Source organism: Scyliorhinus torazame, chromosome 30 (assembly GCF_047496885.1).
Source record: "Scyliorhinus torazame isolate Kashiwa2021f chromosome 30, sScyTor2.1, whole genome shotgun sequence".
Taxonomy (NCBI): Eukaryota; Metazoa; Chordata; class Chondrichthyes; order Carcharhiniformes; family Scyliorhinidae; genus Scyliorhinus; species Scyliorhinus torazame.
In genome coordinates this window covers 24009669-24036597 of record NC_092736.1, presented here as the reverse complement: position 1 = coordinate 24036597, position 26929 = coordinate 24009669, and the positions used below count along the sequence as shown (strand labels likewise).

The 26929-nt window shown below is 49.1% G+C and overlaps 1 protein-coding gene across 1 annotated transcript in view; it reads right to left on the bottom strand.

Annotated features, from left to right (window-relative positions):
* The window catches only part of ireb2 (iron-responsive element binding protein 2), a 74719-nt gene continuing 47790 nt past the window's right edge, over window positions 1-26929 (bottom strand). Inside the window, exons 11-22 of the mRNA XM_072492982.1 lie at window positions 26764-26880; window positions 24372-24531; window positions 22418-22553; window positions 20765-20849; window positions 19771-19927; window positions 19553-19677; window positions 16445-16549; window positions 6880-7022; window positions 5068-5215; window positions 4522-4644; window positions 4246-4431; window positions 1-783 (exon numbers count right to left, since the gene is read on the bottom strand). Of these exons, the coding sequence (XP_072349083.1) occupies window positions 673-783; window positions 4246-4431; window positions 4522-4644; window positions 5068-5215; window positions 6880-7022; window positions 16445-16549; window positions 19553-19677; window positions 19771-19927; window positions 20765-20849; window positions 22418-22553; window positions 24372-24531; window positions 26764-26880 (1596 nt within the window). The 3' untranslated portion in view covers window positions 1-672. The remainder of the gene's footprint in view (window positions 784-4245; window positions 4432-4521; window positions 4645-5067; window positions 5216-6879; window positions 7023-16444; window positions 16550-19552; window positions 19678-19770; window positions 19928-20764; window positions 20850-22417; window positions 22554-24371; window positions 24532-26763; window positions 26881-26929) is intronic.

Sequence of the window (26929 nt, the reverse complement as noted above, 5' to 3'; positions counted from 1 at the left end):
TTGATGGTTTGACTCGTTTATTCGTACAACCTATTAAAAATGTACAGTTCACCAGTGGCATTTGTACGGTAGACATCCCACCGAAATACATTTGCTTGGACACTTATCATACACTGCCATACATTGTGGCTTTAAATGTGAGATGGTTCTTGCCTGCCTGCACAGACTGCAAATAAAATCTCAAAACAAAGGAAAAAAAAAAAAAAAAAAAAAAAAAAAAGAGGTGTCGGCTGTTAAACAAGACTACTTTAAAAAAAATGTACATATCCCACAGTGACAAAACCTTGCGCGGGGGAAGGCAGTAGTGAACTGAAGGAGCAATGCTGTTTTAGTTGTTTGTCTTTAGGTCTGAATGGGTCAGTTTTGCGACACACATTTTATACACGAGTTTAAGTTATATTAAAAAAATGAAAAAATTAATACAATGATTATAAACTCAAGAGGAACAATTCAATGTGTACTTGCAAGGCCAGGACTCCATTCACAGCTGGTTTCTTGAGCTGCAAGCAGACAGTTCTGAAACATACAGCACACCTAGTAGGAGAGACTTCAACAATTACACCCATCACCCCCGAGGGCACCGGATGGAAATAATGTCACCGGGCATGGGAACGAACGCCAAGCCACGTTTCGATCACAGTCGCAGATCAAGTCAAAAAGATTCAGTAGCCGTTATAACATCTTTCGAGCGACATAGTTCAAAATGCCACCTTGCTTGTAAAAGGTGATTTCCATTTCATTGTCAAACTTAGCTACAACTTTGAAAGTCTTTCCTGTGTTCGTCTGCAAGACAAAACATTGGGTCTCCGGTTATATCATGGAACAAACAACAGTTCAGTTTTCACCCTCCTGCTGATTAAGATTTCAAACTTATTGCGTTTGAAACACAAAATGTTGGAGGATACTCGGGCCAGCAAGTGCGGAGACAGAACGGGAGTTAATGCTGCAGGTGGGTAACTGTAATCTGAACACGGTCTCTCTCTCTCCACAGTTGTTGCCCGACTAGCTGAATGTTTGCAACATTTTCTGGGTTTCCCTCAGGCGTCCAGCATCCAGGTGCACAGTGGTTAGCACTGCTGCCTCCCGGCGTGAGGACCTGGGATCGATCCCAGAGTTTGCATGTTCTGCCCGTGTCTGCGTGGGCCGTACCCCCACAAAACCAAAAAAAGATGTGCGGGGTAGGTGGATTGGCCATGCTAAATTGCCCCCGAATTGGAAATAAAAGAAAAAGGAAAGTAGGAAGGAAATTAAGCAAGGAGTCAGGAGGGCTAAAAGGTGCCACGAAAAGTCATTGGCAAATAGGGTTAAGGAAAATCCCAAGGCTTTTTACACATACATAAAAAGCAAGAGGGTAGGCAGGGAAAGGATGGGCCCACTGAAGGACAGGCAAAGGGAATCTATGTGTGGAGCCAGAGGAAATGGGCGAGGTACTAAATGAATAATCTATGATAATCTATGAATACTTTGCATCAGTATTCACCAAAGAGTAGGAATTGATGGATGTCGAGTTTGGAGAAGGGTGTAGATAGCCTGGGTCACATTGAGATCCAAAAAGACGAGGTGTTGGACATCTTGAAAAATATTAAGGTAGATAAGTCCCCAGGGCCTGATGGGATCTACCCCAGAATACTGAAGGAGGCTAGAGAGGAAATTGCTGAGGCCTTGACAGAAATCTTTGGATCCTCACTGTCTTCAGGTGATGTCCCGGAGGACTGGAGAATAGCCAATGTTGTTCCTTTGTTTAAGAAGGGTAGCAAGGATAATCCAGGGACCTACAGGCCAGTGAGCCTTACGTCAGTGGTAGGGAAATTACTGGAGAGAATTCTTCGAGACAGGATCTACTCCCATTTGGAAGCAAATGGACGTATTAGTGAGAGGCAGCACGGTTTTGTGAAGGGGAGGTCGTGTCTCACTAACTGATAAGAGTTTTTCGAAGAGGTCACAAAGATTATTGATGCAGGTAAGGCAGTGGATGTTGTCTATATGGACTCCAGTAAGACCGTTGACAAGGTCCTTCATGGCAGACTGGTACAAAAGGTGAAGTCACACGGGATCAGGGGTGGAGCTGGCAAGATGGATACAGAACTGGCTAGGTCATAGAAGGCAGAGAGTAGCAATGGAAAGGTGCTTTTCTGATTGGAGGGCTGTGACTAGTGATGTTCCGCAGGGATCAGTGCTGGGACCTTTGCTGTTCGTAGTATATATAAATGATTTGGAGGAAAATGTAACTGGTCTGATTAGTAAGTTTGCAGATGACACAAAAGTTGGTGGAATTGCGGATAGCGATGAGGACTGTCAGAGGATACAGCAGGATTTAGATCGTTTGGAGATTTGGGCGGAGAGATGGCAGATGGAGTTTAATCCGGACAAATGTGAGGTAATGCATTTTGGAAGGTCTAATGCAGGTAGGGAATATACAGTGAATGGTAGAACCCTCAAGAGTATTGACAGTCAGAAAGATCTAGGTGTACAGGTCCACAGGTCACTGAAAGGAGCAACACAGGTGGAGAAGGTAGTCAAGAAGGCATACGGCATGCTTGCCTTCGTTGGCCGGGGCATTGAGTATAAGAATTGGCAAGTCATGTTGCAGCTGTATAGAACCTTAGTTAGGCCACACTTGGAGTATAGTGTTCAATTCTGGTCACCACACTACCAGAAGGATGTGAAGGCTTTAGAGAGGGTGCAGAAGAGATTTACCAGGATGTTGCCTGGTATGGAGGGCATTAGCTATGAGGAGCGGTTGAATAAACTCGGTTTGTTCTCACTGGAACGATGGAGGTTGAGGGGAGAGCTGATAAAGGTCTACAGAATTATGAGGGGCATAGACAGAGTGGATAGTCAGAGGCTTTTTCCCAGGGTAGAGGGGTCAATTACTAGGGGGCATAGGTTTAAGGTGTGAGGGGCAAGGTTTAGAGTAGATGTACGAGGCAAGTTTTTTTTTTTTACACAGAGGGTAGTGGGTGCCTGGAACTCGCTGCCGGAGGTGGTGGTGGAAGCAGGGACGCTAGTGACATTTAAGGGGCATCTTGACAAATACATGAATAGGATGGGAATAGAGGGATACGGACCCTGGAAGTGTAGAAGATTTTAGTTTAGACGGGCAGCATGGTCGGCACAGGCTTGGAGGGCCGAAGGGCCTGTTCCTGTGCTGTACTTTTCTTTGTTCTTCTTTGGAAACTCTAAATTTATATTTAATAAAAAGATGTCCAGAGCTGACTGGTGTTGATTTAACTTGAAGGTCACCGCACCTCAGGCAAGAGGCAAGGTTGAAAAGGCGGAACCTCCATGAATAACCTCAGCCGGTACGGGGATTGAACCCCTGCTGCTGGCCTCACTCTGCGTCATAAACCAGCTGTCCAGCCAACTGAGCTAAATTGAAAGTTCCCTTGTGCAGAAGTGGACAGAACATCTCATGTTTCAGCTTTGCATTGGCAAAGTGGAAGAATTACAAGTGGTCACTTATAAAATGCCTTTCAAAATAACTCCGTGCAACAGAGCCTCACGCTACACTGTGCCACTCTTCCCCCGCCAATTGTTGCTTTAAAAAGCATCCATTCAAGTGGCAACCTCTAAAGGGGTGGGACTAAAAAGGGAAAACTTTGACGTGGTTTACGACTGTTGCTTGTTCACAAATCATGAGAACAAATCCCCCTAATGACAGGGCATCAACTGGTGGTGACCCGTTCTGGATTCTCAGCTGCTTAAGACAACCACCGGGTGACGTAAATCCCGAAATGCACGGGATGCGACACCGTGACACTGCCACCCGCCCATCAGTGCCAACTCAGCCGATATGAACTGTTAACGGTGCGACGGCAGAAGGAAGAAAACTAAATGGGATGGGGTTCCCGCTCTGGCGGCCTGGGGGTGGTGGCGGGGAGAATAACACCAGAGCTTTTGAGGGCAGCATTGGGATTATGTTCCAAAACTATCTGCCTAGGCTCACATGCAAAGGATGGAACTGCTTCCTCCTGGAAAGGAGGAAGAGAGGATTACAGCGGTAAAGAGAAAAGTGAGTTTCCATCTCATGAGCTTTTTAGAATTTGACCAAATGTTGTGTCTTAACCAGATAATGTGTGGTTACAGAAAGCCATGCGTGATTCTTTGGGCAGAGTACACGAGGAGGGAACCGTCTCCTTTGAAAACTCTCCTTCAATACTATCCGAGGTGCGTGCACAGGCAAAAGAAAACTATAATAAACTATATGAGCACAATTCACAAGTTATCACGGTTTGATATCCGTACCGTTACATTGACTGTTGTTCCAGGGCACAGTTCCTTAGGGATTGTTATTGTGTAACGCTCCTTTCCGGTTAGTCCTAACTTGTCTACGTTTTCCTCTGGAAGGAACTGAAGGGGAATGATGCCCATACCGACCAAGTGGTTCTTGTGCATCTTCTCGTAACTCTCTGCTAGAATGGCTTTGACACCCTGCAATGCAAGAGCACAACAGTAGGGTTACACCGGCAATTTGGTTCAACCCAGGACAGTTCTCACAAGGCAGACACAATCGAGCTTTACCAGTAAATAAGGTCCTTTGGCTGCCCAGTCCCTCGAGCTACCCAAGCCATATCTTTTCCCGGCTAAAATAATCAGTGGAAAGCCTTCCCTCTGGTACCGTTCAGCTGCGTCAAACACATCGAGCTGGAAAGATTTAAAAAAGGAGTTTTTTTCTTAAATTTAGGAAATAAAGGAAAATATTAACACTTTTAGTCATTTGGTTATACAGAACTGGAGTATTGCTGAAATAAAGACATTTTGTTGAAGCTTTTAGTTTTGTACTCATCAGAGCAATTCAGTATCAGGGAAAACAACAAATTCATATTGTATGAGAAGATAGTGCTGATTGGTTGGCAAGTGCACTCTGGTTGGTAGAGGCATTGCCATGGAGAATGCATCAGTTGTTGTTGACTGACAGTTAACTGCTAAGCAGTTGTTTGCCCATCACATTGGTATGTTTTGCAAATTGTCCTGATGACCGCAGAGAAAAAGTTTAAACAAAATGTATCTTTTTTCCAGCAATACTTCTACTTCTGTTTCAAAGCACCAATGGCACCAAATACTTACTGTTTGCCCAGACGGGATGTGTATTGTTTTAGGTGCAGTTTTGCCAATAAACTTATTCAGGAGCTTGATGCTGGCGAAGGTCCCTCGGGTCATCACAGCATCATTGCCTCTTCGTGCTCCGTAAGAGTTAAACTCACGGGGCGTGAGACTAAGTAAAAGAAAACAATTCAGAGTTAATATATTGTTGTTTCAATGAGGGTTATTGGTGCGAATAAACTGACACTGTGAGCCACTTGATCAGAAGAAGTAGTCATTAACCCTAAAGTGCTCCCTGATATGAAGTACATCGGAAGAATAGTGATTCACGCACCCCATTTAGAGTGCCGCTCGCAGAGACCCAGGGGAACCTCATATGCAGGACCAGTGATTTTCTGCTTAAAGAACAAGTACAGCATAGGAACAGACTCTTCGGCTCTCCAAGCCTGCGCTGATCACGCTGCCCGCCTAACCCAAAACCTTCTACACTTCTGGGGGTCTGTAACCGTCTATTCCCATCCTATTCTTGTATTTGTCAAGACGCCCCTTAAACGTCACTATCCCACTTGCATCCACCACCTCCTCCTAGCCTCTGTGTAAAAATACTTCCCTCGTACATCTCCTCTAAACTTTGCCCCTCGCATCTTAAACCTACATCTCCTCGTAATTGACTCTTCCACCCTGGAAAAAAGCTTCTAACTATCCACTCTATCCATAATTGCGTAGACTATCAGGTCACCCCTCAACCTCTGTCGTTCCAGTGAAAACAAACCTCATTTATCCAACCTCTCCTCATGCGCTCCATACCAGGCAACATCCTGGTAAACCTCTCCTGTACCCTCTCCAAAGCGTCCACATCTCACTGGATTCCATGCAGCGATCCGCTCTGCACACTATCCCATTGTACATAGTGATGCACGATCAATCACTACTGAAGCGAGACTGTAGTCCAATTGAAGGCTTTAATGAACAAGTAGTTACCCCAACAGCTCCGGTACAGGATGACTGCTGTGGGTGAAACACAGACTCTTATGCTCCGCCTGCTGGGCAGAACGGGCAGGTTCTACCACTCATACTACAGTATAAGGCACATCCCACCTAGGTACCGCGATACCCCTAATATAGCCTACCACACATAGTAATTGAACTTCTACATGCTGTCTAGTTTAGTCACTCTCCCAGTGTTCAGATGAAAATAAGACAGAAAAACATAAATGATAATCACAAGTCTGATTTTCAAGACTGCTCTGCGAACCCGCCACTCTGCTCTTGATGAAGTGAACGGGATAGCTTTGAGCTGGGTAGGTGATTGCCTCTACTTTTCAGTGCCGTCAGTCTCTGTGCCAGCATTTCCAGTGACTGTGCCTATCTGGAAAGGGTTTTGTTCACAAGAAATCTGGCATACAAATGCCGTGGATGCTGGGTCAATGGAACTTTCCATATGGAGACTGGTCCGCAAAGTTAATTGGGGATATGGAGCTAGGGCAGGTAGATAGAGTTAGCCAGATTGGTCATGATCTAATTCAATGGTGAAAGGGGTTAGAGGAGCTGAATGGCTTCCTCCTATTCCTATGTTCCTCAAAACGTGTAACGAGCCAAGAACTAAACACTGATGGAATGAATTGGGCTGACTTGACATTCTGAAGAATATTTTGTCACCTTTTATAAAAGCAAGGATTTAATTATCTCTACTTGTCAGAGAAGTTCACGTGCTTTTGGTCAGGAAGCTTGAGAGAAACTATGGGATTCCAACAAGTTTTATTTTAAGTGTCATGCTTGCAAATTAATAAATTGAGAGTTAAGTTAAAATACTTTCTATGACTAAAAAACACTTACCCTTTACAGGTGAGGTATCTGGCAGCAGCACTGTTTCTGGCTATACTGCCTGCAGGAGAGATGTGGTCAGTGGTAACAGAATCTCCCAGGTGTAGCAGGACGTAGGCATTTTCAATGGACTGAGGACAGTTGAGCTCTTTGGTCTTGGGATAGGAAAAGATGTTAAATTCACATGTGACAAGGACAAAAACTGAAGGCTTAAACTTTAATGTATAGGAGCAGAAAGAGGCCATTTGGCCCATCGAATCTACACCGAACCTCTGAAAGAGCACCTTAACCCCAGCCCACTCCCCCACGCCATCCCTGTAGCCCCACCTAACCTGCACATCTTTGTGGGAGGAAACCGGAGCATCTGGAGGAAACCCATGCAGACACAGGGAGAATGTACAAACTCTACACAGTAGTCCAAGGTCGGAATTGAACCCGGATCCCTGGCGCAGTGAGGCAGCAGTGCTAACCACTGTATCGTCCATTCAATGCGATCATGACTTCTCTGACGTGATAATCCTCAACTCCACTTTCCCACCTTATTCCCATAACCTTTGATTACCTTGATTAAAAATCTGTCCATCTCAGCCTTGAACACACTTCATGACCCGGCCTCTACACCCCTCTGCGGTAAAGAATTCCACAGATGCACTACCCTCAGAGAAGAAATTCCTCCTCATCTGTCTTAAATGGGTGACCCCTTACTGAGATTCTGCCCTCTGGTTCTAGACTCTCCCACAAAGGGAAACAACCTCTCAGCATCGACCCTGTCAAAGCCCCCTGAGAATCCTAGATGTCTCAATAAGGTCGCCTCTCATTCTTCTAAACTCCAATGGGTACAGGCCCAACCAACTCAACCTCTCCTCATCAGAAAATCCCCCCATACCCGGGATCAACCTAGTGAACCTTTTCTGGACTGCCTCCAATGCCAGATTATCTTTCCTTAGATAAGTGGACCAAAACTGTTCACGATATTCCAGGTGTGGTCTAACTGGTGCCTTTCATGGGCTGGTTTAGCTCAGGGGGCTAGACATCTGGTTTGTAATGCAGAACAAGGCCAGCAGCGTGGGTTCAATTCCTGTACCAGCTTACCCGAACAGGCGCCGGAATGTGGTGACTAGGGCTTTTCACAGTAACTTCATACTTGTGACAATAAAAGATTATTATGTATATAGTTTAAGCAAGACGTCCCTAATTTATACACCATTCCTATTGAAATAAAGGCTTGATCAAACTTTGGGGGAGTGAAACTTAATTGATTTGTGATACAACAGCATTATATTCTTCACGGATATTGTAAGATGGCGAAATGGTCCTGCCCAATATCCTGCACATTCCAATGTTCCGAAACAGAAGATCACTTCATCACTTGGTTTTCCAACATTTAATTACAAGCAAGAAGCTGGTAGCTGTTCTACTTTCAGCAGGAAATGGTAACAAGATAGGCCAAAACATAGAAACAAAATGCATAAGGAACAAAGGAACATAAACGGGTGACTTCTGCAACATGCGAGTGTCACTCTTGTTGTGGTATTGCTGGCATGTGGATCTCAATTTTAATAATAATATGACACAAGTCAAAAAACACAATACTTAGCCTGCTAACAATGAACTTCAAATTTCTAATGGCATTTTAAGTAACATTTGTTCAAATCATATGCACAAAAATACAGGACATGCTCAGACAAAAAACAATCTTTTTTACCTTCCAATGGAATCTGTAAACATTAAAAGCTCAGTTTGAAATACAATACGGTTTCAATAAACAGCACAAGTTCGGTTAATGTTCTCCAGAATCCTGAGTACAGCAAATTGATGGAATTTTGCGAAAAAGCAGACAGAGGCGGTTGATGAGGGTGGTGCTGTTAATGTGGTACATATGGACATCCAAAAGGCATTTGATACAGGTTTGATACATGGCAGACCTGTGAGGAAAATTATAGCTCACGGAATAAAAGAGATTGCAGCAACGTGCATACAAACTCGGTTGAGTGACAGGAAATGGAGAGAAATGGTTAACGGATGTCTGCTGAGCGAGACAAAGGTTTGTAGTGGAATTCCCCTGGGTCAGTATTAGGCTCTTGAGTTTCTGCATCTCGATTTATAATCTTGAATTTTTGCACAGGAAACAATTTCAATTTTTGCAAACAATGCAAAATTTGGAAGCATTGTAAACTGGAATGAGGAAGGGTGGGAGAGGGTGTGTGTGTGAGACAGAGAGAGGGGGGGAGACAGAGAGAGAGAGACAGAGATACAGAGGAGAGAGGGAGAGGATGCAGAGTGAAGGGATGGGGAGAGACAAAGGTGGGGAGAAAGGGTGGAGAGAGAGAGGGTGAAGAGAGAGAGAGAGAGAGAGGGGGGGGGAAGGAAGGGGGAGTGATAGGGAGGGAGGAGGGAGGGAGAGGGCGAAAGGGAGGAGATAGAGGAGGGCGAAACGAAGGGCGGAAGAGAGGTACAGTGAGAGATAGGGGGGGAGGGAGGGAGTGAGAGGTAGGGTGAAAGGGAGAAGAGCGAGTGCAAAAGGGAGGCGAGGGGAAACAAAAGCGAGGAGAGGGAGAGCAAAAGGAAGAAGAGGCAGGGCAAATGGGAGAAGACAGAGGGTGAAAGAGAAAAGAGGGAGAGTGAAAGGGAGGAGAGGGAGAGTGAAAGGGAGGAGAGGGAGAGTGAAAGGGAGGAGAGGGAAGGTGAAAGGGAGGAGAGGGAGAGTGAAAGGGAGGAGAGGGAGAGTGAAAGGCAGGAGAGGGAGAGTGAAAGGCAGGAGAGGGAGAGTGAAAGGCAGGAGAGGGAGAGTGAAAGGCAGGAGAGGGAGAGGGAAAGGGAGGAGAGGGAGGGTGAAAGGGAGGAGGGGAGGGAGGAGGAGAGGGACAGTGAAAGGGAGGAGAGAGAGGGTGAAAGGGAAAGGGAGGGAGGAGAGGGAGGGACGGTGAAAGGGAGGAGCGAGGGTGAAAGGGAGGAGAGGGATGGTGAAAGGGAGGAGAGGGAGAGCGAAAGGGAGGAGAGGGAGCGCGAAAAGGAGGAGAGGGAGAGCGAAAGGGAGGAGGGAGAGCGAAAGGGAGTAGAGGGAGAGCGAAAGGGAGGAGAGGGAGGGTGAAAGGGAGGAGAGGGAGAGTGAAAGGGAGGAGAGGGAGAGTGAAAGGGAGGAGAGGGAGGGTGAAAGGCAGGAGAGGGAGAGTGAAAGGCAGGAGAGGGAGAGTGAAAGGGGGGAGAGGGAGAGTGAAAGGGGGGAGAGGGAGAGTGAAAGGGGGGAGAGGGAGAGCAAAAGGAAGAGGCAGGGCAAATGGGAGAAGACAGAGGGTGAAAGAGAAAAGAGGGAGAGTGAAAGGCAGGAGAGGGAGAGTGAAAGGCAGGAGAGGGAGAGTGAAAGGCAGGAGAGGGAGAGTGAAAGGCAGGAGAGGGAGGGTGAAAGGCAGGAGAGGGAGAGTGAAAGGCAGGAGAGGGAGAGTGAAAGGCAGGAGAGGGAGAGTGAAAGGCAGGAGAGGGAGAGTGAAAGGCAGGAGAGGGAGAGTGAAAGGCAGGAGAGGGAGAGTGAAAGGGGGGAGAGGGAGAGTGAAAGGGGGGAGAGGGAGAGTGAAAGGGGGGAGAGGGAGAGTGAAAGGGAGGAGAGGGAGGGTGAAAGGGAGGAGGGGGAGGGTGAAAGGGAGGAGGGATGGTGAAAGGGAGGAGGGAGGGTGAAAGGGAGAGGGACACAGAAAGGCAGGAGAGGGAGAGTGAAAGGCAGGAGAGGGAGAGTGAAAGGCAGGAGAGGGAGAGCGAAAGGCAGGAGAGGGAGAGCGAAAGGGAGGAGAGGGAGAGCGAAAGGGAGGAGAGGGAGAGCGAAAGGGAGGAGAGGGCGAGCGAAAGGGGGGAGAGGGAGGGTGAAAGGGAGGAGAGGGAGGGTGAAAGGGAGGAGAGGGAGGGAGGAGGAGAGGGACAGTGAAAGGGAGGAGAGGGAGGGTGAAAGGGAGGAGAGGGAGAGAGGAGAGGGAGAGCGAAAGGGAGGAGAGGGAGAGCGAAAGGGAGGAGAGGGAGGGTGAAAGGGAGGAGAGGGAGGGAGGAGGAGAGGGAGGGTGAAAGGGAGGAGAGGGAGGGTGAAAGGGAGGAGAGGGAGAGAGGAGAGGGAGAGCGAAAGGGAGGAGAGGGAGAGCGAAAGGGAGGAGAGGGAGAGCGAAAGGGAGGAGAGGGAGAGCGAAAGGGAGGAGAGGGAGAGCGAAAGGGAGGAGAGGGAGAGCGAAAGGGAGGAGAGGGAGAGCGAAAGGGAGGAGAGGGAGAGCGAAAGGGAGGAGAGGGAGAGCGAAAGGGAGGAGAGGGAGAGCGAAAGGGAGGAGAGGGAGAGCGAAAGGGAGGAGAGGGAGAGCGAAAGGGAGGAGAGGGAGAGCGAAAGGGAGGAGAGGGAGAGCGAAAGGGAGGAGAGGGAGAGCGAAAGGGAGGAGAGGGAGAGCGAAAGGGAGGAGAGGGAGAGCGAAAGGGAGGAGAGGGAGAGCGAAAGGGAGGAGAGGGAGAGCGAAAGGGAGGAGAGGGAGAGCGAAAGGGAGGAGAGGGAGAGCGAAAGGGAGGAGAGGGAGAGCGAAAGGGAGGAGAGGGAGAGCGAAAGGGAGGGCGAAAGGGAGGAGAGGGAGGGCGAAAGGGAGGAGAGGGAGGGTGAAAGGGAGGAGAGGGAGAGTGAAAGGGAGGAGAGGGAGAGCGAAAGGGAGGAGAGGGAGAGCGAAAGGGAGGAGAGGGAGAGCGAAAGGGAGGAGAGGGAGAGCGAAAGGGAGGAGAGGGAGGGCGTAAGGGGGGAGTGGGAGGGTGAAAGGGGGGAGTGGGAGGGTGAAAGGTGGGAGTGGGAGGGTGAAAGGGAGGAGAGGGAGAGCGAAAGGGAGGAGAGGGAGCGCGAAAAGGAGGAGAGGGAGAGCGAAAGGGAGGAGGGAGAGCGAAAGGGAGTAGAGGGAGAGCGAAAGGGAGGAGAGGGAGGGTGAAAGGGAGGAGAGGGAGAGTGAAAGGGAGGAGAGGGAGAGTGAAAGGGAGGAGAGGGAGGGTGAAAGGCAGGAGAGGGAGAGTGAAAGGCAGGAGAGGGAGAGTGAAAGGGGGGAGAGGGAGAGTGAAAGGGGGGAGAGGGAGAGTGAAAGGGGGGAGAGGGAGAGTGAAAGGGGGGAGAGGGAGAGCAAAAGGAAGAGGCAGGGCAAATGGGAGAAGACAGAGGGTGAAAGAGAAAAGAGGGAGAGTGAAAGGCAGGAGAGGGAGAGCGAAAGGCAGGAGAGGGAGAGTGAAAGGCAGGAGAGGGAGAGTGAAAGGCAGGAGAGGGAGGGTGAAAGGCAGGAGAGGGAGAGTGAAAGGCAGGAGAGGGAGAGTGAAAGGCAGGAGAGGGAGAGTGAAAGGCAGGAGAGGGAGAGTGAAAGGCAGGAGAGGGAGAGTGAAAGGGGGGAGAGGGAGAGTGAAAGGGGGGAGAGGGAGAGTGAAAGGGGGGAGAGGGAGAGTGAAAGGGAGGAGAGGGAGGGTGAAAGGGAGGAGGGGGAGGGTGAAAGGGAGGAGGGATGGTGAAAGGGAGGAGGGAGAGCGAAAGGGAGGAGAGGGAGAGCGAAAGGGAGGGCGAAAGGGAGGAGAGGGAGGGCGAAAGGGAGGAGAGGGAGGGTGAAAGGGAGGAGAGGGAGAGTGAAAGGGAGGAGAGGGAGAGCGAAAGGGAGGAGAGGGAGAGCGAAAGGGAGGAGAGGGAGAGCGTAAGGGGGGAGTGGGAGGGTGAAAGGGGGGAGTGGGAGGGTGAAAGGGGGGAGTGGGAGGGTGAAAGGGAGGAGAGGGAGAGTGAAAGGGGGGAGTGGGAGAGTGAAAGGGAGGAGAGGGAGGGTGAAAGGGAGGAGGGGGAGGGTGAAAGGGAGGATGAAAGGGAGGAGGGAGGGTGAAAGGGAGAGGGACACAGAAAGGCAGGAGAGGGAGAGTGAAAGGCAGGAGAGGGAGAGTGAAAGGCAGGAGAGGGGGAGCGAAAGGGAGGAGAGGGAGAGCGAAAGGGAGGAGAGGGAGAGCGAAAGGGAGGAGAGGGCGAGCGAAAGGGGGGAGAGTGAAAGGGAGGAGAGGGAGAGTGAAAGGGAGGAGAGGGAGAGTGAAAGGGAGGAGAGGGAGGGTGAAAGGGAGGAGAGGGAGGGTGAAAGGGAGGAGAGGGAGGGAGGAGGAGAGGGAGTGAAAGGGAGGAGAGGGAGGGTGAAAGGGAGGAGAGGGAGAGAGGAGAGGGAGAGCGAAAGGGAGGAGAGGGAGAGCGAAAGGGAGGAGAGGGAGAGCGAAAGGGAGGAGAGGGAGAGCGAAAGGGAGGAGAGGGAGAGCGAAAGGGAGGAGAGGGAGAGCGAAAGGGAGGAGAGGGAGAGCGAAAGGGAGGAGAGGGAGAGCGAAAGGGAGGAGAGGGAGAGCGAAAGGGAGGAGAGGGAGAGCGAAAGGGAGGAGAGGGAGAGCGAAAGGGAGGAGAGGGAGAGCGAAAGGGAGGAGAGGGAGAGCGAAAAGGAGGAGAGGGAGAGCGAAAGGGAGGAGAGGGAGAGCGAAAGGGAGGGCGAAAGGGAGGAGAGGGAGGGCGAAAGGGAGGAGAGGGAGGGTGAAAGGGAGGAGAGGGAGAGTGAAAGGGAGGAGAGGGAGGGTGAAAGGCAGGAGAGGGAGAGTGAAAGGCAGGAGAGGGAGAGTGAAAGGGGGGAGAGGGAGAGTGAAAGGGGGGAGAGGGAGAGTGAAAGGGGGGAGAGGGAGAGCAAAAGGAAGAGGCAGGGCAAATGGGAGAAGACAGAGGGTGAAAGAGAAAAGAGGGAGAGTGAAAGGCAGGAGAGGGAGAGTGAAAGGCAGGAGAGGGAGAGTGAAAGGCAGGAGAGGGAGGGTGAAAGGCAGGAGAGGGAGAGTGAAAGGCAGGAGAGGGAGAGTGAAAGGCAGGAGAGGGAGAGTGAAAGGCAGGAGAGGGAGAGTGAAAGGGGGGAGAGGGAGAGTGAAAGGGGGGAGAGGGAGAGTGAAAGGGGGGAGAGGGAGAGTGAAAGGGGGGAGAGGGAGAGTGAAAGGGGGGAGAGGGAGAGTGAAAGGGAGGAGAGGGAGGGTGAAAGGGAGGAGGGGGAGGGTGAAAGGGAGGAGGGATGGTGAAAGGGAGGAGGGAGGGTGAAAGGGAGAGGGACACAGAAAGGCAGGAGAGGGAGAGTGAAAGGCAGGAGAGGGAGAGTGAAAGGCAGGAGAGGGAGAGCGAAAGGGAGGAGAGGGAGAGCGAAAGGGAGGAGAGGGAGAGCGAAAGGGAGGAGAGGGCGAGCGAAAGGGGGGAGAGGGAGGGTGAAAGGGAGGAGAGGGAGGGTGAAAGGGAGGAGAGGGAGGGTGAAAGGGAGGAGAGGGAGGGTGAAAGGGAGGAGAGGGAGGGAGGAGGAGAGGGACAGTGAAAGGGAGGAGAGGGAGGGTGAAAGGGGGGAGAGGGAGAGAGGAGAGGGAGAGCGAAAGGGAGGAGAGGGAGAGCGAAAGGGAGGAGAGGGAGGGTGAAAGGGAGGAGAGGGAGGGAGGAGGAGAGGGACAGTGAAAGGGAGGAGAGGGAGGGTGAAAGGGAGGAGAGGGAGAGAGGAGAGGGAGAGCGAAAGGGAGGAGAGGGAGAGCGAAAGGGAGGAGAGGGAGAGCGAAAGGGAGGAGAGGGAGAGCGAAAGGGAGGAGAGGGAGAGCGAAAGGGAGGAGAGGGAGAGCGCAAGGGAGGAGAGGGAGAGCGAAAGGGAAGAGAGGGAGAGGGAAAGGGAGGAGAGGGAGAGCGAAAGGGAGGAGAGGGAGAGCGAAAGGGAGGAGAGGGAGAGCGAAAGGGAGGAGAGGGAGAGCGAAAGGGAGGAGAGGGAGAGCGAAAGGGAGGAGAGGGAGAGCGAAAGGGAGGAGAGGGAGAGCGAAAGGGAGGAGAGGGAGAGCGAAAGGGAGGAGAGGGAGAGCGAAAGGGAGGAGAGGGAGAGCGAAAGGGAGGAGAGGGAGAGCGAAAGGGAGGGCGAAAGGGAGGAGAGGGAGGGCGAAAGGGAGGAGAGGGAGGGTGAAAGGGAGGAGAGGGAGAGTGAAAGGGAGGAGAGGGAGAGCGAAAGGGACGAGAGGGAGAGCGAAAGGGAGGAGAGGGAGAGCGAAAGGGAGGAGAGGGAGGGCGAAAGGGGGGAGTGGGAGGGTGAAAGGGGGGAGTGGGAGGGTGAAAGGGGGGAATGGGAAGGTGAAAGGGAGGAGAGGGAGAGTGAAAGGGGGGAGTGGGAGAGTGAAAGGGAGGAGAGGGAGGGTGAAAGGGAGGAGGGGGAGGGTGAAAGGGAGGATGAAAGGGAGGAGGGAGGGTGAAAGGGAGAGGGACACAGAAAGGCAGGAGAGGGAGAGTGAAAGGCAGGAGAGGGAGAGTGAAAGGCAGGAGAGGGAGAGTGAAAGGCAGGAGAGGGGGAGCGAAAGGGAGGAGAGGGAGAGCGAAAGGGAGGAGAGGGAGAGCGAAAGGGGGGAGAGGGAGAGCGAAAGGGGGGAGTGGGAGAGTGAAAGGGAGGAGAGGGAGAGTGAAAGGGAGGAGAGGGAGAGTGAAAGGGAGGAGAGGGAGAGTGAAAGGGAGGAGTGGGAGGGTGAAAGGGAGGAGAGGGAGGGCGAAAAGGAGGAGAGGGAGAGCGAAAGGGAGGAGAGGGAGGGCGAAAGGGAGAGCGAAAAGGAGGAGAGGGAGAGCGAAAGGGAGGAGAGGGAGAGCGAAAGGGAGGAGAGGGAGAGCGAAAGGGAGGAGAGGGAGAGCGAAAGGGAGGAGAGGGAGAGCGAAAGGGAGAAGAGGGAGAGTGAAAGGGAGAAGAGGGAGAGTGAAAGGGAGAAGAGGGAGAGTGAAAGGGAGGAGAGGGAGAGTGAAAGGGAGGAGAGGGAGAGTGAAAGGGAGGAGAGAGAGGGTGAAAGGGAGGAGAGGGAGGGTGAAAGGGAGGAGAGGGAAGGTGAAAGGGAGGAGAGGGAGGGTGAAAGGGAGGAGAGGGAGAGCAAAAGGGAGGAGAGGGAGAGTGAAAGGGGGGAGAGGGAGAGTGAAAGGGAGGAGAGGGAGAGTGAAAGGGGGGAGTGGGAGGGTGAAAGGGAGGAGAGGGAGAGCGAAAGGGAGGAGTGGGAGAGTGAAAGGGAGGAGAGGGAGGGTGAAAGGGAGGAGAGGGAGAGTGAAAGGGGGGAGTGGGAGGGTGAAAGGGAGGAGAGGGAGAGCTATAGGGGGGAGTGGGAGAGTGAAAGGGGGAGAGGGAGAGTGAAAGGGAGGAGAGGGAGAGTGAAAGGGAGGAGAGGGAGAGTGAAAGGGAGGAGTGGGAGGGTGAAAGGGAGGAGTGGGAGGGTGAAAGGGAGGAGAGGGAGAGCGAAAGGGAGGAGAGGGATAGGGAGGAGAGGGAGAGTGATAGGGAGGAGAGGGAGAGTGAAAGGGAGGAGAGGGAGAGTGAAAGGGAGGAGAGGGAGAGTGAAAGGGAGGAGAGGGAGAGTGAAAGGGGGGAGTGGGAGAGTGAAAGGGAGGAGAGGGAGAGTGAAAGGGAGGAGTGGGAGAGTGAAAGGGAGGAGAGGGAGAGTGAAAGGGAGGAGAGGGAGAGTGAAAGGGAGGTGAAAAGGGTGCAGGGTGCCAATTTAAAAATAAGGACATAATAGCAAACAAAGGAAGAGCATTGATTATAGAGTTGATATTACTTACAAATTTATCAAAAAAGGAAGGACATCTGATATACGTTGATTTTGAATCCCAGGGATACAGAAGCGACTCTGGGGCTTCCAAGGCATTCCAGCGATTATTTCCTTTCTAGGAAGCAAGAATAGGGAATTTCTGGTGAAAACAGTTGCAGTTTGTTGTAAAATACACTTAGGTTACTAGTGTTTTTTTTCTTAAGTCCAAGAATAATGCATTGCCACATTATGGCAGAGCAAAGGTTCCTCATTCAGCCATTCACTCTACAAACACAAAAATAAAATACAAAACTCAAAGCATTTTTCGCTACAATTAGTAAATTTTCTACGGCCAGCGCACAGTTGGTGAACAGAAGCTTCTAATTTACAAGATGGTTAGAAGTGTTGAGGGAAAGAGACCGTTCAGAAACTCGATCCTAAAAAAACCCTAACTGACTGGAGCCTGAAATTATATTGAGAGCCGACACTGCAAATTTGAATGGGAAACATTGACAGAACTATATAATGGAAATAGTTGACCGGAAAAATGTGACAAGCAAATTGTGATATAAGGAAGATAGGTCCGTGCGCTGGATGCACTTCCCTTGTGCAACATATGAGCTAGACGGAGATGTATCCTTTCCTGTTGTTTCTACAGGCAGGCTACAGTGATGGATTACTTTCCCTGTCCTACAATGGGGACCCTTCTAACAGGTCGCTCTAAGTGCTTGGGAATTGATCAATGGATCAAGCTGATTCTATTCAATACCAATCAATAGGGCTGTTACTTACAGCCATCGCTTAATCCTCGGCTATTTGTTAATGGGATAAAAAATTGGCTTTTTAAATCCAGTGTTATTAAGGAAAATACAGTTTGTGAGTTTATTTTTCTCCTGGGTTTTCTTCAAATGGTTCCTGGAGTATGACTATAGCCAGCATGAAGTCCAAAGGGCTATGTGGCACATCAGATGACCCTGGACAGTCGGGGTGTAGACAACCAAAGTTGTAAAGTTTTACGGATGGCACGGTGGTAGTGGTTAGCACTGCTGTATCACAGCGCCAGGGATCCGATTCAATTCCAATCTTGGATCATATCTGTGCGGTGTTTGTACTTTCTCCCCGTGTCTGCGTGGGTACCTCCCACAGTTCAAAGATGTGCAGATGTGTGGATAGCACAATTGCTTCACAGCTCCGGGGTCCCAGGTTCGGTTCCCGGCTTGGGTCACTGTCTGTGTGGAGTCTGCACATCCTCCCCGTGTCTGCGTGGGTTTCCCCCGGGTGCTCCGGTTTCCTCCCACAGTCCAAAGATGTGCAGGTTAGGTGGATTGGCCATGATAAATTGCCCTTCGTGTCCAAAATTGCCCTTAAGTGTTGGGTGGGGTTACTGGGTTATGGGGATAGGGTGGAGGTGTTGACCTTCAGTAGGGTGCTCTTTCCAAGAGCCGGTGCAGACTCGATGGGCCGAATGGCCTCCTTTTGCACTGTAAATTCTATGATCTATGAAAAGGAAAACAGGAACTGCAACTTGAACAGGATACTGCTCACTGAAGTTAAAGGCAGACTTGGAAAGGGCAGACGCTGTGAAAATGGCTAGGAAAAAGCCAAAGATCTGAAGCAATTGTAAGGTTGGCTTCGGTATTCCAGTTTTTGGAATAATAGTATTTGGTGGGGGCCAGAGTATCTGAGAGATTGTGTGAAAGGGGTTAAGGGTGCTCTTTCAGAGGGTCGATGCAGACTTGACGGGCCGAATGGCCTCTTTCTGTGCTGTAGGGATTCTATGGCCGTCTTGAACCACTGCACTCCATCTGGTGAGAGTATACACTCATAGAACATTACAGCGCAGTACAGGCCCTTCGGCCCTCGATATTGCGCCGACCTGTGAAACAAATCTAAAGCCCATCGACACTATTCCCTTATCGTCCATATGTCTATCCAATGACCATTCGAATGCCCTTAGTGTTGGCGAGTCCGCTACTGTTGCAGGCAGGGCATTCCACGCCCCTACTAGTCTCTGAGTAAAGAACCTACCTGTGGCATCTGTCCTATATCTATCTCCCCTCAATTTAAAGCTATGTCCCCTTGTGCTAGACATCACCATCCGAGGAAAACGGCTCTCACTGTCCACCCTATCTAATCCTCTGATCATCTTGTATGCCTCTATTAAGTCACCTCTTAACCTTCTTCTCTCTTAACGAAAACAGCCTTAAGTCCCTCAGCCTTTCCTCACAAGATCTTCCCTCCATAGCAGGCAAGATCCTGGTAAATCTCCTCTGCACCCTTTCCAATGCTTCCACATCCTTCCTATAATGCGGCGTCCAGAATTGCACGCAATACTCCAAATGCGGCCGTACCAGAGTTTTGTACAGCTGCAACATGACCTCATGGCTCCGAAACCCAATCCCTCTACCAATAAAAGCTAACACACCGTACGCCTTCTTAACAACCCTCTCAACCTGGGTGGTAACTTTCCTCAGTGCAGGAGGAACTTTAACCTAGTGACAATGAAGGACCTCTAGATGGTAGAGATTGCAGATTTGAAAGGTGCTGTTGAAGTCACCCTGGCGAGTTGCTGCGGTGCATCTTGAACGTAGTTCACACTACTGCCACTGTATGTCGGTGATGCAGGGAGTGAATGCTTACAGTGGTGGATGGGGTACCTATCAAGTGGGCTGCTTTGTCTTAGTTGATTTTATAAAAACTCAATTCACGGGATGTGGACGTCTCTGGCGAAGCCAGCATTTATTGCCCATCCCTAATTACCATTTAGAAAGTGGTGGTGAGCTGTCTTCTTGAACAACTGTTGGTGGATTCAGTAATGGTAATTGCCATAGAATGTCAAGGGGAAGCGGTTCGATTTTTTGGGGGAGGTTTTCATTACCTGGCACTTACATGGCACCAACGTTGTTTGATTCAATTTGCTGCAATATCTGAGAAACTGCGAATGGATGACAAAGGTTCTCTATTCAACCCTTGAAACGTATTGCATTTACCTGGGGTTTGGATAGGTATAGGCACACTCTGCCTGACCCCAATTCACATTGAACCCAAGGAGAATGCCTGCCATTCAATTCATAATTGAAGAAAGGGCCTCTTGGGTTTTGTTGTCTAACTCGTGTAGTTTAGCTGTGTTGTTACCAACCTCCACTTTTTCTCTCAGTTCTTTAAACATGGATGGGATCACTTGCTGTTCCTCCACCTGCTGAATCTCTTCCCTGCTCGGCCAAATATCATGCAGGTAGATTTCTCTCCCGTTGGAATTTACACCTGGAAAAATGCAGAAAAATATTAAACTCATTTTACAAATTAAGATGAAAAGTATCCAAAGGGCAAAGATCTGCTGACAAATTAAGAACTCACCTAAAGGTTCCTTTTCAAAGTCTATGTTAACTGTCCCAGCAATGGCATATGCTACCACTAATGGAGGAGATGCGAGGTAGTTGGCACGAACACAGTCACACAGGCGGCCCTCAAAGTTCTTATTTCCAGAGAGAACTCCACAAGCAACAAGGTCACCCTGTATCACAGAGAGCCGGAGAGACAGCGAAGGAGGTGGAGGGGCGAGAGAGATAGTGAGGGAGAGTGTGTGTGTGTGTGTGTGTGTGCGTGTGCGTGTGCGTGTGTGTGTGTGTGGGGGGGGGGGGAGCGAAGAGAAGCAGGGCGGGAGAGGCAGTGGAGGTGGCGAGGGGCAGGGTGGGAGAGGCCGGGTGGGAGGGGCCAGAGCGAGGGGCAGGGCGGGAGGAGCCAGGGAGGCAAGACGGGAGAGGCAGGGCAGAGAGGTAGGGCGGGAGGGGCCGGAGAGGTGGCGAGGGGCAGGGCGGTGAGGGGCAGGAGAAGGCAGAGGGGCAGGGAGGCAGCGGGGAAGGAGTCAGCGAGGGGGAGAGAGACAGCCAGAGGAAGAGACGGAATACGATGGTGGGTAAAAGAGGGGGAGAGAGAGACAGACAGACAAGAGGGAAAGAGAGAAAGTCAGTAATCGATTAAACAAATAATCTTCTTTCATAAAAGGAGTTTGGAGCTGGGAAAAAGACGATGGTCCCAAATTAAAACGTACAAGTGAACAGCTTTGCAGAGTTTCAGATTCTAAGCAATGCTGATGTAATTGCACTTTAAATGAGAGACACACTATCACTGCAAAGTTATTAAGTCTGAAAATGCTGGGTCATTTGCGACATGTTCCCCTAGCCACAAACATTTCCAAATCTTTTCTATGGTAACATTCATTTTGTCCAAGCATTAAGTAGGTTATTTAGTGACATTTTGATGCGTGTTTCTTAGCGCACGTGTCTCCACTCTCATAAAGGAGACTCCTTTTGGTGCAATGATATTTACGAAGCAAAACACCTGATTTTACCTTTTGGATTCCAGCAACAACAGACTCTGGCAAAGGAGCAGTATTCCCAACACAGGTGGCACAGCCATAGCCAATAACGTCATACCTGTTGTAAAAAGATAGACAAGTGTTGCTTACTATTCTTTTTTTTTTTTTAAATAAATTTTTTTTTTTCCGCCTCCTTTTTCACATTTCCCCCCAAATTTACACCCACCAACAATAAACAATAATCAGTAACAAATATGTAAATCCCCATATCAATAACAACGATCCCATCCTCCCAACAAACCCCAAACATTAGCCCGCATGTTCACATAATAAAATGACAAAAAGGAACCCCCCCCCCCCTGCAATGCTCACACACATCTTCTAATCCTTCAAAGAATCGGCTGTGCTGCTTACTATTCTTAACATACACTTAACATTTACCTTTGTAGAAGCATCAGTGATCGATCCATTTGCAGTGTATATGCCAGACCAGTGGGGTGGCTTATACATATAGGTGGCCAGTATTGTGACCCAATACAAGTCATTCAGTTAGTTACATGCATCCCATTTTCATAGAGGTGCCATGTTAATTTGCAAAATGGAAAAGAGGAACAAGCTTTCCTGGACTCAGTCCACTCAAAGTCTACACAAAACTCACAACCTTACTAAAAGAGCGCAGGACCCGACCCGATCGTGTCTTATTCTTGTAGTTAGCAGCTATTCCATCACCAAGTTCTCCCTGCACAACCTACAAATAGCTTTCAGCACTTGTGTGGTTAATGAACTCTCTATTGTGTCTCACTCTGGGAGAGGTGGTGACGTAGCGGACTCCTAATTAAAGTCTAAAGATGAACCTTGAAACCATGGTCGATTGTCATAAAATCCCATCGGACTCACTAATGCCCTTTAGGGAAGGAAATCTGCCATCCTTGCCCTGTCTGGCCTACATGTGACCCCAGATCCACAGCAATGTGAGTGATTCTTACATGCCCTCGGGGATGGGCAATACATGCTGGCGCAGCCTACATACCATGAACGGGTAAAAAAACTCATTGCACTTGAGCGCATATTTGAAAATGGAACGGGTGAGGATGAATTAGGAGGAGTAGGCCACTCGGCCCCTCGAGCCTGGGCCACTGTTCAATAAGATCATGGATGGTCGGATTGGAACCTCAACTCCGTTTGTTACCCCTAAACGAGCAAAGTAAATCTACCCAAGAATGTGAACCGAAAGCATTAGTAGTTGGTCTCCTCTCACTTTAACAGAGGCAATTTATTTGGAGTCACCTTAACTCCATTACTGAATACAACCATAGAATAAAACCATATTCAGTGCAGTGCAGGAGATCATTCGGCCCATCGAGTGCGCACCAACCCTCTGAAAGAGCACCCAACCTAGGCCCACTCCCCCCACCCTATCCCTGTAACCCCACCTAACCCGCACATCTATGGACACCAAGGGGTAATTTAGCATGGGCAATCCACCTAATCTGCACGTCTTTAGACTGTGGGAGGACCCCAGAGCACCCGGAGGAAACCCACGCAGTCAAGGGGAAAATGTGCAAACTCCACAGACAGTCACAGAAGACCGTAATGGAACCAGGTCCCTGGCACTGTGAGGCAGCAGTGTGGACCACTGTGCCACCCCAATAGGACCTGCCGATTTGAGCATTTGAAAGCACCTACCCGAGTCTGTGCAGATAAGGCAGTACACCGCTGGCATTCAAGTAATAGGTCACCATCCCACTTCCGGGGGACAAGCTGGTTTTAATGTAAGGCTTGACAGATAGGCCAGCTTCAGTGGCCTTTTTAGCCAACAAACCTGGTGGAAATAATCACACTCTGAATCAATATGTTTTACAGAAAGGCAGGAATTAATCTCTAGGAGCATCTAATGTGGTCAGAGCAAGGACTGTCAATTGTTCAATTCAAAAGGGTTGCATTTATTTAACACCTCTCATAACCTCAGGCTGTCTGTCTCGAAGAGAGGTACAATTGATTAAATACTTTCGGAAGTATAGGTGCAGCTGGAATGTAGGCGGGGTGCCAGTCAAATAATGCACAGCAAAGTCCCACAAACAGCAAAACAGATTTACCACATAATCCGCAGTGATGTTAGTTGAGGAATAAATATTGGCCAAGACAGGGTAGAGAACTGCCTCGCTCTTCCCCGAATAGCATTATGGGACCTTTTGGGCAGCACAAGTGGATAGCACGGTGGCTTCACAGCGCCAGGGTCCCAGGTTCGATTCCCTGCTGGGTCTCTGTCAGTGCGGAGTCTGCACGTTCTCCCCGTGCCTGCGTGGGTTTCCTCCGGGTGCTCCGGTTTTCTCCCACAGTCCAAAGACGTGCAGGTTAGGTGGATTGGCCATGCTAAATTGCCCTTGGTGTCCAAAAAGGTTAGAAGGGGTTATTGGATTACGGAGATAGGGTGGAAGTGAGGGCTTAAGTGGGTCGGTGCAGAATCGATGGGCCGAATGGCCTCCTTCTGCACTGTATGTTCTATGGATACATCCACCCGAGAGGAAGGTTGGAAAATAAGACCAGAAAATGGTGGAACTTGCACTCCACAACCTGAAAGAGTTTCTCTGTTTCAGTCTCCACAGATGCGGACAGGCCTGTCGAGTATACCCAGCATTTTCTGACTTTATTCCAGACTTCTAGTGTCTGCAGCTTATTGCTTTAGGGCAGAGGTCTCGGCTAAAGACAGCACCTCCGATACCACAACCATCCCTTACTGGAGTGTCAGTCTGGATTCTGCGCTCAAGTCCCTGGAGTGAGACTTAACCTGTAACCCCTGGCTCAGCGTGTAGAGTGCTATCTGCGGAAATATTACAACTGCTCTGCTGTACCCGAAGTAGCTGAACAACCTGCTGCTTCTTACAGTCAACCTCACAGAGGTGAATAACAGACAAGTTTCCACGGGGTGACCAGTGAACTTGGAACTAGCCCCCTGGCCATGTCTATGAGATGGGATCAGAGAGGGGAGAAACAGGGAAATTGGTCACAATCATGGTTTAATCACACCGTACTCAAAACGGCGGAGAAACTCTCTCACCATTGATATCAATCATTACTTCCATTCCCTGAACTTGCCAGGGTCTTCCCCACATCAAACATCCTGATTACCAGTTCAAAATGCCACTTCTGCTGAATTAGCAGGCTCGGATAGGTTTCTCATTTGTTAATAAATTTAGAGCACTGAATTCATTTTTTTTCCAATTAAGGGGCAATTTAGCATGGGCAATCCACCTACCCAGCACATCTTTGGGTTGTGGGGGCGAAACCCACGCAGACACGGGGAGAACGTTCAAACCCCACACGGACAGTGACCCAAGGCCGAGATCGAACCTGCGACCTCAGCGGCGTGAGGCAGCAGTGCTAAGCACTGCACCACCCTGCTGCCCTTGCAAGCTCCGATTGTTGCCTTTCATCTTCAAGGAAACTAGTTCAGAACGCCAAACTCCTTCCATTCTCATCCGTCTTCAGCTGTATTCAAACCAAAGGTCCCAAGGATGAACTCGGAACACTTTAAACCTTTGGCAACATCTTGTACCCCCCGGGTCAGAGAAGTTCCAGACAGGAAATAAATGTAATTTCATCGTAAACCATTTTGATCACAAATATATAAATACTTTACCTGCCGCAAGCATGACGGATGGATTACAATTATTTGTACAACTTATTACAGCAGCAATGACAACAGAACCATGGGCCAGCTTATAATCTTTTCCTTCAAACTCAATAGCAACAATCTCCTTCTGCTTCGCTGGGAGAATTTGAAACCCTTTAAAACCAACCTGCACACAATGGAAATTAAAATGCAGTCAGACACAACTCGAGACAAATGGTACAGAATTATACACTTTTGAACGGGATATAAAAAAGATATTTGAATAAACTTAAGGTCTAATGTGGTTTACTAAATATAGTTACTATGAGCTACTAATCCTTCAGTCATTGCTGTTCCAATTATTCCCAGGTCCGTGGAGCTCATATTGGGTGGAGTGTCAAGAGTCCTTCAGTGGCCCAGCCGAGGTATGATGGAGAGTCATTTATGGTAGAGGGAGGCCATTTGACCCATTTAATCTATTCTGGCTCTCTGTGGAGAAATCCCCCGCTCTATCCCCTTCATTCCTTCAATGTTAATTTCCCATCACGTGTGAACCTCAGCAACAAATGCCATCTATTAAACCACAGGTTGGGCAGGGGGAGGAGGAAGGGGAAAGGGAAAGAGCCCATGATCATGACGCTTACTGATATCAGCAGGCTACACATAGGGTCGCTAGGTACAATTTTAAATCAGCGATGCACCAATCAAGTTTAGTACTACACCTGCTATCCAGTAAAGTAACTCAGCACAGATGGTGCTTGAAGCCTGTCCAGTCTGAGTGACTCAGTCGGTCATTGTAAGTAATTGGGAGAGCAATGACTGCACCCAGGATGAAGAGAAGGGCCAGACAAGTATTTGATCCTGCAAGGCTCTCCACCACATCCTGGTGAAGGTTGGAGGTATATAGGGATTAAATCGCCTACTATTTCAATTCTCTATCCCTCTCCGAGCTCAATGAAGTGCAACGTAAGCTCGGGGAGCAACACCTCATTGAAAGACAAGACACTTTACACCCTTCTAACCTCAACACGGGAGTACAAAAACCATAACCATTGCCCCCATTTGCTTGGGTAGCAAGTGCTGGTTCTGATGGAAGTTCAGCGATTTGAAACATTAACTCCATGGATACTGAATGTTTTGTATCATTCTCCGCTTATATTTCCAATTTGCAGCTTTAGTTGAAGAAACAGCGCAGACTTGAACCTGAATTTTCTAGCACCTGACAGAGCAGTTTTCCCCCCATGGTTCTGAAACACTGCAACATTAACGTCCAGTGTTTAGTATGTGGTAGCCAATCTCTTTCCATTTGCTTTATAAGGAGCTGTGAACTTGTTTAAATGGGTTGGTAATTAGTCGTTAGGCAGTACAGAACTTAAGTATTGCTGAAAATATATTTTGTCGAAGCTTTTTGTCTTGCAGTCATCAGGACAATCGCTAAAGTGCCATTATCAAGGGAAACAATAATTTTATACTGTATGAGAAGCGAGTGCGATTGGTTGGAAAGTGATCTTTGGTAGAGGCGTTTCCATGAAGAATGCATCAGTTGTTAGTGACTGACAGTTAACTGGCAAGCATTGTTTCTAATTTAAACCAGTAATTTCAGACAATGTTTGGCAGTTAACGGTCAGCCACCATCAACTGGTGCATTCTCCATGGCAAGGCCTCTACCAGAGTCCACTTGCCAACCAATCAGCATCCTCTTTTCATACAGTGTAAAGTTGTTTCCTCTAACATTGATATTTTTGCAACTGTCCCAACTGGTAAAAAATTCTTAAAGCAGCAAAGAAATGTTACAAACAGCTACCTCACCAGTGCAATTTTTACCCTGGAGCAAGATCCTCTTGTTAGTCAGCTTCTTTTCTGGCAGTTAATAAGGAGTTCAAATGCCAAAAGGCGTTCAAGAACTCAAAGGGTTAAGTCAACATTTTAAATTCTCTTGTTAAATTAGCAGGTTCCACGAACAAAGTCCCGGAGCTGGATGGGCTGCAGGGCCTTTTCTACCTTGTATTATTCTGCGATTCTGAGCTGCGAACTATACTCGCCACTGGCAAAACTAATCTGTATTTCCCTATCCGTGAAATGATCCTCAACAAATCAGTGATATTCTGGGTCCGAGATCTAATGACTCAATGAATAAATAGCCAGCCATGTGAACTGGACAAATTTACATCGAGAATAATTTACAATGTACAGCTTCACTGTAATGTGGAGCGCAAATCTCCTTTTTCTCTACATGAGGCAATTTTTTTTAAAAAACTGGTTCTGTGAAGATCATCTGCACGAAAAAGATTTGCATCTCCCCCAGCTTCCACCAAGAAAGTAAAATTAATTATTTTCCCGTGACCCGCCACAAGATCCCACATCGAGAATTAAAGTACGGTGCAGTTTGCCGATCTCCAATAAGTCCAGGCGCACACACCTTTTCATTCAGGCTGTTCTGAAAATCTTTCTTCATGTCGTTTACCACGACTCTGTCCTGCGGCCGTTTTGGACCACTCACATACGGGACAATAGCTGACAGATTTAGTTCTATTACCTGAGGAACAGACACAGAAGACATCAGTATAAACTGCTTAGACTTCAAA